This window comes from Globicephala melas, chromosome 2 (assembly GCF_963455315.2).
Source record: "Globicephala melas chromosome 2, mGloMel1.2, whole genome shotgun sequence".
NCBI lineage: Eukaryota > Metazoa > Chordata > Mammalia > Artiodactyla > Delphinidae > Globicephala > Globicephala melas.
Window position 1 is genome coordinate 110,435,283 of NC_083315.2, and position 12,968 is coordinate 110,448,250.

The 12,968-nt window shown below is 33.5% G+C and overlaps 1 protein-coding gene and 1 pseudogene across 5 annotated transcripts in view; one reads left to right on the forward strand and one right to left on the reverse strand.

Moving 5' to 3' along the window:
- Positions 1-12,968, reverse strand: part of STRN3 (striatin 3) — a 113,813-nt gene that overhangs the window by 50,762 nt on the left and 50,083 nt on the right. For 4 of the 5 annotated variants that reach the window (XM_030854734.3, XM_030854733.3, XM_030854736.3 and 1 more), the window contains exons 2-3: positions 3,254-3,357; positions 2,703-2,776 (exon numbers count right to left, since the gene is read on the reverse strand). In XM_030854734.3, coding sequence (XP_030710594.1) covers positions 2,703-2,776; positions 3,254-3,357 — 178 coding nt within the window. Of the gene's footprint in view, positions 1-2,702; positions 2,777-3,253; positions 3,358-5,625; positions 5,806-12,968 lie in introns of those variants that run through there. The other variant, XM_060294702.2, reaches the window with a different exon arrangement.
- Positions 9,874-9,961, forward strand: LOC115852495 (U6 spliceosomal RNA; annotated as a pseudogene).

Here is a 12,968-nt window from a genome sequence, read left to right on the forward strand (position 1 = left end):
GAATTTTCACTCTTTATGAAAAAAGGCGAAAAGAAAAAACAGCCTTCAGCATTTGTTTTGCAGTGAACTGTTAACAGTGGCAGCACGCACCCCCAAGCAGCGAGAGAGGCACCACCAAGCTCCGTAACAAGCCCATATTTTTGAACTGTGTCTATTATCATCTGTGCTTTATCTTGATCTATTTTGCGCATCATTAGCAAGATGTGTCCAAAGGTAAATTGCGTCTTTGTTTTATGTCATTTTGGCTTATGAACAGGAATGCTCTACTTTGGGATACTGGGGGAAACTTGTACTGACAAATCATTTTCAGAGCAGTTTTATCAAACTAGAATTCCAACACCAGAAGGTGTGCAAATCCTGGTTGATCCACATCCTCAGCAACACATGACATTTTCTCTTTTTCATTTTCACATTGTGGTAGGTGTCTAATTGTACTGTGCTGTGGTTGTAAGTTGTATAAACCAATACATTTGAGCATCGTTTCGTATGTTTATTGGCCATTTGGATATCGTCTTTTATTGGTGGCTTTTCAAGTCTTTTACCCATATGTTTACTGTTGTAGATTTTTTCCCTTAAATGTAGGGAAATAGGAGCTGTTTACAGATTTGGATACACCCCCTTTCATAGAGTTAAGTTTAGGATATATATACTGGTATTACTAGGACAAGGGTATAAAAACACACATACCTTGTACTTCTTTCATAACAGTATTTCGTACGTTTTCTCTTTTTTACATTTTGATTTATTTTAAGTATATAAAAGGCAACACTGATTCATTTAATGTTTATTTCTTTCTATACTTTGATGTAAATAATTTTATCTCATTGTTTGCATGGTGTATTTTTGCCCATTCCTTTGTTTGTTTTCCACTAAACATCCTGAGTAGTTTTTCTACATCAGTAGAAATAATCTACTTTATTATTATTGTTTCCTATAAATAAAATACTTGGTTGTTATTTTATTCTTCAATTTAAGGAAGTTTTAATAGTTAAGTTTATATAGATAAAAACAGACTTGTTTTTCTCTCATTTCAGTTGGGGGCAGGAGAGATTACGTGCTAATGATTTTCCTTTATACCAACTTGTACCAAGACCAGTTAGCCAATTCCGACTCTAGTTCCAGGAACAGTGGGGCTGTTCCTCACATTTATACAGACCAAGTTAGGGGGACAGTCCTCAAGTTATACTAAGTGGGGAATTCCCTGGTGGTCCAGTGGTTAGGACTCAGCGCTTTCACTGCTGTAGCCCGGGTTCAATACCTGGTCTGGGAACTAAGATCCTGCAAGCCATGCGGAGCGGCCAAAAAAAAAAAGTGATTATTTTCTGAATATTCTAGCCATATTAGAAAAAAAATGAGTTAAAGAAAAGCTATGAAGACATCAGGTTTTCTCTATGGTGAAACCACTGTACTCCCTCTAACTATAATGGGACTGCTGCAGTAAACATGGCCCAAAATATACAGGCCTTCCATCTTTTTATCATTTATTATAGCTTTTCCAAGGAGGAGACCATAATATTGTCCCCTGGCATCTGAGTCTTCGTAACCACTTAAAAGCTAGATCAAAGGAAACCTATGCCACTCCTATCTTGGTCTCTTAATTTTATATATGACAACTAGGAAGATATGGTTGTGGTGCTAAAATTGGTAAGTGGAGAAGACCTAAGAATAAATCAACTGCAGGTTGTACATATAGGGTGTTTTCTGCCAAGTTTTAAGTACTTGATGTTAAACCAAAACCAATTAGCTAAATTTTAAAAATTTACTGTAACATTTAACTTAAAAAAAAAAATCCCTACTTGTTTTATTTTCCCTACCATGTACACTTTGACTTTATTAGGAATGGAAACAACAATACAAGGAGAAGAAAAATTGTATATCAAAATAAAGACACATTTTTTTCCTTATCTTAGTAACCAGCAGCCAAGAACAGTATAGAATTCAATTTGCCTGCACCATCAAACTGTGTATATAAATGGGTTCTACATATACCTCAGAAATAGAAAATTGCAGTAATATTCCCAAATATTATATAACATAAATCAAAATATTCTTTCCTTATTAAACTTTTAGATTACTCAAATTGTAATCATATGGAATCCTAAATTAACACTAAACTGTTATAGCCTTTTCCTATATCCAGCCCTCTCTTCCTGCATAACTGTTCATCACATACTACTCTCACACTCACTACTTTAGTAAAGAGCAAGGTCAATTGGAGATAATGTTTTCCTTCTCTTATCCTTATCTGGCTGCCTCCGTAGTTTCCAAATTCAAATTTGCAATTTCTTTATGAGTTAATCACAGCTTCTCTAGAAAAAAAAAATAACTTTTTAATAATACAAAATTAAGCTTATATAGACTTGGGTAAGAATTGCCTACAGGTGGTACAAAGAGTTACTCATTACCTTCCACTTCTAATTACAACCAAAAATACACCCAGTTTTACACAGGTTTCAAAACAAGAAAGTATGTAGGAGATTATGTAGATGACACTATTGATACTTACTTTTATTCATTTATTATTTTTCCCCAAATTCTAGACAGTATTATAATAGGCAACCATCTAACTAACTGATGCTTTCAAAGCAAAATGGGGGTAAAGAGAACATGTTTGTTACATAAAAATGAGCTTAAACCAGTTTTCCTTGCATGGGGTGTGTGTGTGGGGGGCGGGGGGAGATTAACAGAAGAATCAAGTTTACCTGATTCAAAGGTTGGCATTTTCAAATCACCTTGGTTCAGTTCTGTGCCGTATTTTAATTTGTGATATTTTGCCCTGAAAATTTAATAATAAATTGTTGAAAGAAAAACAATTTTTTTTTTCCTTTTCTACATAGGTAAGTAACTAACTACTGGTATATATTTCTCAATGACAAATAAAGCATAATATGAATGTCTGTTTCTTTAAACTTTACTTGCAAAAGAAGTTGGAGAAAAAAAATATACTGGATGTAAAAGAAAAAAAATAAGATAAATTGCCCAACTAAAATATACACCCAAGTAAAGATAAATTTTTCCTAATCTGTAAAAAAGAAAAAACTTGGACTCTATAATAAAAGATATTATTTCAATTTAAAGATTTTAATCTTTTTTTCTTTTCCTATATAAGAATCAAATCAAAACATCGTCCTGTATTTTGGGCAAACCTTTGTATCTTTCAAAAGGCGTTAAATACACTGTATTTATGTATACATAAAGAGAGTAATATTGTTCTACTTTATTTTATTCATATAAGAAAATGAGGGACACATACCTTTCTTGTTTTAATGCATATTCTAACATCTTTATTCTTCTTACTAAATCCTTCTTCAAGTTTTCTTGACCTTTTCTTTCTCCTTGCAAAAATGCTATCCGGGCCTAAAAATACAAAAAGTTCATTTATTTTCATTTTTTTCTTAACTATACATAGGAAATTGAAAAAAGGAAAACAATAAATGTAAAATTCTGCCCTTTTACTCATGACAGCAAGATTTGAAATTCAAAGAAGCAGTTGATCAAACTTTCTTTGTTAGATAATACAATCACTTTAAAATAAAGATAACTATAAATTAGCTATTTGCTTATAATCCTTTTGGTCTCTAATATTAAGTTTTACATACTTTTGAAAGGAAATTTTGTATGTAAAAATTGCACCTAATTCCTAACAAACAAGTCACAAAGAACTAAAAAATATTATATTCACAAGTAGATAAATATTTTTCCTCAAATTAGATATTGCTTGTTTAAAAAACAGTAATATTCCCTCAAAAGCATTTCTTTCATGAAATACTTAAAAATTTATAATCTTTTCCATTCTATCCACCACACTCCAAATTGTTTTATCTCTTGAAACAATTATCCAGAGTATTGCAAATAGTTTAAGTTAAGCCACTTTATGTTCAATGACCTCATTACTTTCTGTTGTCATTTTCTACAGTGAGAGAATTTTTTTTCCTTTTAATTGCCTTATTTTCTCAGAGAGACAATTCTCCATCTTTTTCTGGCCCTTCCCAGCATGTCAGCCTCCTTTATACACCCCACACTAAAGAGTAATGTTTAAGGAGGCTGGCATCTACATGGGGATATTTGCTGTTATGAACATATTTACAATAAAATTAACTTTCATGCTCTTGCCGAGATGACCAATAGGTGTATTTGCCCATGAAGATAAAGTAAGCTACTTTGTAAGCTAAATTATGGTTAATTTTTTAAAAATTTCAGTGAACATGGAATCAGAACAAATGAATTCATCTGAATAATTTAACACATTAAGTTTGGAAAAATTAAATGAAATCATTCACAACTCCGTAAGACCTGAGAAATTATACACAACTATATAACACTTAGTCTACATACAAATTTCAAAACAAAAATAAAGATCTAGGAGCAATGGTAAAGATTCAGAACCTAATAATAGTCTAGATCCTAAAGAGAAAAGGAGTACTTCTGACTCTCTTAAGCTGTGGAGCAAAGGTAGAATATATCAGTTTCATTACACAGCTTCAAGAAATTCTGATTGAGGGTTTTCTCCTGTATTGGCTTTAAAAAAAAACAAACATGAATCACATACTGTAGAACCCTTACGTGACTCTAATTTCCAGATCTCATAAGTATTTTACAATTAGCAACAGAAAAAAATGAAAGAAGCTCATTTTATTTTGCTTCTTAAGAAGTAGTGGACTTCCCTGGTGGTCCAGTGGATAAGACTCTACGCACCCAATGCAGGGGGCCCAGGGTCCATCCCTGGTCAGGGAACTAGATCCCGCATGCATGCCACAACTAAAAAAAAAAAAAAAAAAGATCCCACATGCCACAACTAAAAAGACCTGCGTGCCACAACTAAAAAGATCTTGCATGCCACAGCGAGATCTTGTACGTAACAATGAAGATACCACATGCCACAACTAAGACCCAGCACAGCCAAATAAATAAATTTTAAAAAAGTAGTAGTAGTAACTGGTAATTTTTTGGTTGAGAAAGATACTGCAAACTAAGTGCAAGTCATACTGTCCTCTAAGGAATTAAAAAAAAAAAAAGACTACAATACTTCCTATTAGAATCTTATACTGTTGTGAGAATTCATTTTCACTTCTTTCTTTGGCATTTTGGTATTAAAAGTCATCCATACCTAGAGAATCCAGTAAATTAAACAAAGAAGCACAAATCCTGTAAAACAGCAAGAACCCCAAAGCAACTTCTGAACAGGAGCTGAAGGAAGGTAACTCACAAAGACACAAGACAAGGAAATGGTAAGAATTCATTAAAATGAAACTTAAAAGGACAGAGTCTAACATAAAATACTGGAGAGGAGAGTAAAAAGCAGATAACAACAGAAAAGTCATGACTACTGGAACTGATCTTATGACCTGTACAGACTAAAAAGGTAAAGATTATGTCTGATAGTGATAATAAGGACCAATAAAATAACAGATTTGACATTTAGTAAAGGATCATGGACAGTGGACTTTTCGATTGCTTTTACAGGTCATAATGCACCATGAACAGCATCATCTTTGCAAATAAACACTTTAAAAAGTAACCACAAAAATCATATTTACAAAGACACTAACAATAAAGAAAAGGATGGATAAATTCACTATAATTAAAAAGCTTCTGTTCAAGATAAAGTAGGAATTGGCAACCTACCTGTTTTTGGACAGCCACAGAGTGAAAAATGGTTTAAAAAAAAAACAATAAACAAAATTAGAATAGGCAACACAGACCCAATGTGACCTGCAAAGCCTAGTATATACTATTAAGGTTTGCAAGCCTTCTATATTAATATTAGACAAAATAGACTTTATATGAAAAAAGGTCATAAGAGACAAAGGACATTATATACTAATAAAAGGTTTAATACAGCAAAAAACAAAAAAGTTATAAATATTTACATACCTAATGAGACCATCAAAATATATGACACAAAAATTGACAGAATTAAAGGAAGAAATAGTTCAATAATAATAGCTGGAGACTTCGATATCCCACTCTCAATAACACATAGAAGAACCAGACCAAAAATAAGGAAACAGAGGACTTGAACAACTCAATAAACCAGCTAGATCTAACAGACATATATGGAACACTCTACCCAACAACAACAGAATACATTCTTCTCAAATACACAAGAGATATTCTCAAAAACAGACCACATGTTAGGACACAAATCAACTCTAATCAATTTTAAAACTTAAATATCATTTAAAAAAATCTCCTGTGATCACAATGGATGAAGTTAGAAATTAGTAACAAAAAAACTTGAAAAAGCCACAAATTTGTGGATATTAAACAACACCCTCTTGAACAACTAATAAAACAAAAAAATCATAAGAAAAATTAAAAAATACTTAGGAATGAAAATGAAAACACAGCTTACCAAAACTTACGGGACACAGCAAAAGCAGTGCTAAATGAATAATTTATAGCTATAAAGGCTTACATTAAAAAGCAAGAAAGAGGGGGCTTCCCTGGTGGTGCAGTGGTTGAGTCCGCCTGCCGATGCAGGGGACATGGGTTCGTGCCCCGGTCCAGGAAGATCCCACATGCCATGGAGCAGCTAGGCCCGTGAGCCATGGCCGCTGAGCCTGCACGTCTGGAGCCTGTGCTCCGCAACGGGAGAGGCCACAACAGTGAGAGGCCCACGTACCGGAAAAAAAAAAAAAAAAAAAAGGCAAGAAAGAACTCAAATCAACAACCTAACTTTACAACTTAAGGAATTTCAGAAAAAGAACAAACTAAACCTAAAGCTAGCAGAAGGAAAGAAATAATAAAGATTAAAGCATAGAAATAAAATAAAGCAGAGAAAAACAACAGAAAAAAAATCAACAAAATCAAAACTTGGTTCTTCAAAAAGATCAACAAAATTGACAAACCGTTACCTGGATTGACTAAGAAAAAAAGACACAAATAACTAAACTCAGAAATGAAAGTGGGGACGTTGCAACCAATTCTACAGAAATAAAAAGGATTATAAGAGTACTACAAACAATTGTACACCAACAAATTGGATAACCTAGAAACACAAAATCCACCAAGACTGAATAATGAAAAAAACAGAAAATCTGAAAAGGTCTATAACTAGTCAAGAGACTGAATTAGTAATCAAGAATCTCCCAACAAACAAAACCTTTAGACTGATTGCTTTATTAGTGAATTCTACCAAACATTTAAAGAATTAACACCAATCTTTCTAAAACATTTCAAAAAATTTAAGAGGGACATTCCTTAACTCAATGAGTCCAGCACTGTGCCAAGAGCCAAGGCTAGATAAAGGTACTGCAAGAAAACCAGTATCTCTCATAAACACTGATGCAAAAACTCTCAACAAAATACTAGTAAATCAAATTCAGTAGCATATTACAAAGATTACAAATCATGACCAAGTGAGATTTATTCCTGCAATGCAAGGATGGCTCAACATAAGAAAACCAATTAATATAATATACTACATTAACAGAATAAAAAACACATGACCATTTCAACTGATGCAGAAAAAGAATTTGACAAAACTGAACACCTTTTTCTTGATTAAAAAACCTCAACAAACTAAGAATAAAAGGAAACTCTCATGACATAATAAAAGCCATTTATGAGAAAAAACAACAAACGTCGTACTCAATGGTTAAAGACTGAAAGCCTTCTCTCAAAAATCAGAACAAGGACGCCTGCTTCTAACACTCATGTTCAGCATAGTACTAGAAGTCATAAGCAGAGCAATGAGGCAAGAAAAATGAAAGGAATCTAAGTTAGAAAGGAAGAAGTAAAATTATCTCTGTTCACAGATGATATGATGTTATATGTAGTAAACCCAAACAATTCCATAAGTCTGTTACAACTACAAATTCAGCAAAATACCAGGACACAGTCAACACACAAAAATCAATAGCATTTCCATACACTATCAGTGAACAATCATGAAAGGAAATTATGAAAACAATTCCATTTACAAAAGCATCAAAAAGAACAAAATACTTAGTTAACATGATATTTAAATAAGGAGGTGAAAGACTGGTACAATGAAAATCAAAAAATATTGCTGAATGAAATTAAAGACAGAGGGACTTCCCTCGTGGTCCAGTTGTTAAGACTCTGGGCTCCCAATGCAGGGGGCCTGGGTTCGATTCCTGGTTAGGGAACTAGATCCTGCATGCCGCAAACTAAAGATCCCACATGCCCCAACTAAAGATCCCACATGCTGCAACTGAACATCTCACATGCCATAACTAAAGATCCTGCACACGGCAAGGAAGAGTCCGTATGCAGCAACTAAGACCTGGAGCAGCCAAATAAATAAAATAAATAAATAAATATTAAAAAAAAGAAAGAAAAGAAATTAAAGACAGAAATAAGTGTAAACACATTCCATGTTCATGGACTGGAAGACTTACTATTATTAAAATATCAATACTACCCAACTGATCTACAGATTCAGTGCAATCCCTATCAAAACCCCAGTGACATATTTTTTCCCCTTTCTTTCTTTTTTTTTTTTTTGGCCACATTGTGCCCCTGGCAGTGGAAGCATGGAGTCCTAACCACTGTACCACCAGGGAATTCCCCCCAGTGACATTTCTTAGAGAAATAGAAATACACACTCTTCTCAAAGTCACATGGAACATTCACCAAGACAGGCCACACTGTGGACCAGAAAACACACTTTCAGCAAATATAAAGAATTAGAAATCATACAAACATGCTCTCCACTCTGACAGCTTTTCAAATTGGCTTTAAATTCACATTTAATGTAGGAAAAGTAGTGCTTATGGGGAAATTTACACCAGTCAATGTATATATTAGAAAAGATCTAAAATGAACAATTTAGCTTCCAACTTAGGCAAACAGAGAAAGAATAGCATTATAAACCTACAGCAAGCAGAATAATAAAATTAGAGCAGAAACCAATAAAGCTGAAAGTATACCAATAATCAATGAAATAAGATTCTTTGAAAAGACCGATAAAATTGATTAACTTCTTAGCCAAGCTAACCAAGAAAAGAGAGAAAAAACAAATTAATACCAGAAATGAAATGAAAGAAAGATCATCACTACTGATCCCAAGGACACTGAACATATAATAAAGGAATATTATGAACTCTATGCCCACAAACTTGATAATTTACATGAAATGGAACAATTTCTTGAAAGACAATCTACCAAAATCACACAGGCGAAAGAGATCATGTGAATAGGACTGTATCTATTGATATTAAAGAAATTAAACCAATAGTTAATAACTTTCTATATCAGAAGGAACCAGGCCCAGATGGGTTCAATGGTGAATTCTACCAAACATTTAGGGAAGAAATGATACCAATTCTCTATAATTATTCTAAGCAATAGAAGCAGAGGGTACACTTGCTAACTCATTCAATAAAGCCAGCATTACCCTACTATCAAAACCAGACAGATGTCACAAGAAAGGAAAACTACTGATCAATTATCTCTCATGAACATGAACACAGATGCAAAAACCCTCAACAAAATATTGTCAAATTGAATCCAACAATATATACAAAGAATTACGTAACAAGTGGGATTTATTTCAGGTATGTAAGGCTGGTTTAACATCTGAAAATCTATTTATGTAATCTATCATTAACTGGTTAAACAGGTTAAAGAAGAAAAACCATATGACCATATTAATAGATGCAGAAAAAGCATCCAATAAAATCAAACACTGATTCATGACAAAAACTCTCAGCAAGCTAAGAATAGAGGGGAACTTCTGCAGTTGATAAGATAATGTACCAAAAACCTATAGATCAATATCCTATTTAATGGTGAGAAACTAGATGCTTTGCCTCCTAAGACAGGGAACAAGGAAAGGCTATCCCCTTTCACCACTCTTATTCAACGTCATACACAAAGTCCTAGCCAATGCAGTAGACAAGAAAAGAACATTTTAATTGGAACCATAAAAAGAAGATTAGCGTGGCCCTTGAGCAAGGAGGATATGCAAATTCATGAAGTATTCCATGTTTTTAAAAAAGAAAATTTTAAAGTACACACATTGAGAAGGAAAAAATAAGACTCTGCAGATGACATGACTGTCTACGAAGAAAATTCTAAAGAATTACAAAAACCTCCTGGATCCAATAAGCGATTATAGGAAGGTTAGAGGATACAAAGGTAAGACAAAAATTAACTGCCTTCCTATATATACTAGCAATGAATAACTGGAATTTGAAAATTGAAACTGAAAACACAATGCTCCTTGGTATCTATCTAAATTAGCTGAAAACCTGTGTCTACACAAAAATATGAACATGAATGTCTGTAGCTGCTTTATTCATAACTGCCAAAACTTGGAATCAACCAAGATACCCTTCAATGGGTAAATGGATAAACACTCTGGTACATCCATACAGGGAATATTATTCATCATTAAAGAGAAATGAGCTATCAAGCCAAGAAAAGACATGGAGAAACCTTAAATGCATATTCCTAAGTGAAAGAAGCCAGTCTAAAAGCCGACACACTGTATAATTCCAACTATATGACATTCCACAAAAGGCAAAACTAGAGACAGCAAAAAGAGCAGTAGTTGCCAAGCATTTGGGGGTAAGGAAAAAGATGAACAGGTGAAGCACAGGAAACTTTTAGGAACGGTGAAACTGTTCTACGTGGTACTATAATGGTAGATCCAGGACATTATGCAACTGTCAACACCCATAAGCCAGTACAACACAGAATGAACTTTAATCTACGGACAAACATTAATAATAATAATGTATGAGAACTGGTTAATTGTAGCAAATGTACCACACTATTGCAAGATATTAATAACAAAGGGAAACTGGAGGGGAGGCAGGCAGCAGTGCCACACCACATATGGGAGCTCTGTCCTATCTGCTCAATTTTTCTGTGAATCTAAAATTGTTCAAAACAAAGTGTTCGTTAACAAGCATTAGTGAGGATGTGGAGAAACTGGGACTCTTGTGCACAGTTGGAATTATAATGATGCAACCATAATGTAAAACAGTATGGAGGTTGCTCAAAAAATTAAAAATGGAACTAACATATAATCTAGCAATTCCACTTCTAGGTATATATCCAAAAAAATTGAGAGCATGGTCTCAAAAAGATATTGCACACCCATAATTCACAGCCAGCCTATTCACTACAGCCAAGAGGTGAAAGCAACACCACTGTCCATCAACTGATGAACGGATAAACAAAATGTGGTATATACAAAGAAATATTATTCAGCCTTAAAAAGGTAGGAAAACCTGTCACATGCTACATGAATGAACCTTCAGGACATGCTATGTCAAATGAGGAAGTCACAAAAAGACTACATAATTCCACTTTTATGAGGTCTCTTAAGTAGTCAAGTTGAAAGAAACAGAGTGTAGAGGGGAATTCCCTGGCGGTCCAGTGGTTAGGACCCTGTGCTTTCACTGCCAAGAGCACTGGTTGGATCACTGGTTGTGGAAGTAAGATCCCGCAAGCTATGTGGCAGGAAAAAAAAAAAAAAAAAGAATGCTAGTTACAAGGTGGGGAGGAAGGAGGAAAGAGAAATTGTTGTTTAATGGGTTTAATGTTTCAGATTTGCAAGATGAAAAAATTCTGGAGATCTGCTTCACAACAGTGTGAATACACTTGACTAAACTGTACACTTAAAAACAGGTAAGATGATAAATATTATATTTTTAGCACAAATTTTAAAAAGTATTTTTAAATATCTTTCTTTGAAAAGGCAAACCAGATAGAAGAAATTTGCAAAACATATACCTGAGAATGGGCTCATATATATAATTCCTATCTGCTCCCCCAAAAGGTATACAACTTAAAAAAAAACCAACAAAAAACAGCCTGATAGAAATATTGTAAAAAGACTGACAATACCAGGTCACAAGATACCAAAATGGCCAATAAAGATGTGAAATAGTTCTCAACCTCATTAGTATTCAGAGAAATACAAATTAAAAATACAATAAACACAACACCAGGTTGGCTAAAAATTTTTTAATCTGATAATACTATTTGTTGAGGAAGATGTGAATCAACAGAAACTCTCATAAATGACTTATGGGACCATAAAATGGTATAGCCTCTTTGCAAAGTTTTGTATTATCTATTAAAGTTGAAGATATAAATACATTAAAACCATATATTCCTAGCTACATACCCAACAGAAATGCATGTATGTATGTGCCTACTAGGAGACATGTAAAATATTCCCACACCCATTTTTTATAACAGCCAAAAACTGCAAACAATCTAAATAACCATCAGATCAGAAAACAGACAAATTGTCGTATGTTAGTACAATGAAATACTACCAAGTAAAGTAAATGAACAAATTAAGGTTCCGAACAACAAAGATGAACCAATATAACATTGAGGAAAAGAGCAAGACACAAGAGACAACATCCTATACGATCTACTGATATATATAAACTTCACTATCAGGCAAAACTAAACTAATACATTTAAGCAATGAACACTTAGATAGTAACATACTAAAAAAAAAAAGCAAGGAAATGATTACACAGAAAGCCAGGATAGTGGTTACCCCTACGAGGGAAGGAGGCAGTGGTGATTTGGAAGGGGCAAGTTTTAAGGCTTCTAGGGTGCTGGCAGTACTCTATTTTTTGACCTCTCCAAGAGTGATATCATGGTTGTCCTCTTTATAATAAACCGCTAACCTGTGCAATTATATTTTACACACTTCTGTAAGTTATATTTCACAATTTTTAAAAATTTAAAAAATTAATCTCACTCTTAAGAGTTAGATTTAAGAAGTATATTTTTATTATGAAGATATTGTCAAAGACCTAGGTCCTTTAGTTAAGAAGAGAAAAAGGTTCAAAAATGGAATATGCAGTAAGTTCAATAAAGGATAAACTTTTTAAAGAACCATAAATTTTCATTTTTTATTTGCCAGAATCAACTAATTTTAATGTTTTTAATTATTTGACTTCAAAAGTATAAAACTGAGTAGATAACTAACTTGAAATTCATTACTACATACACAGTGTAAGACA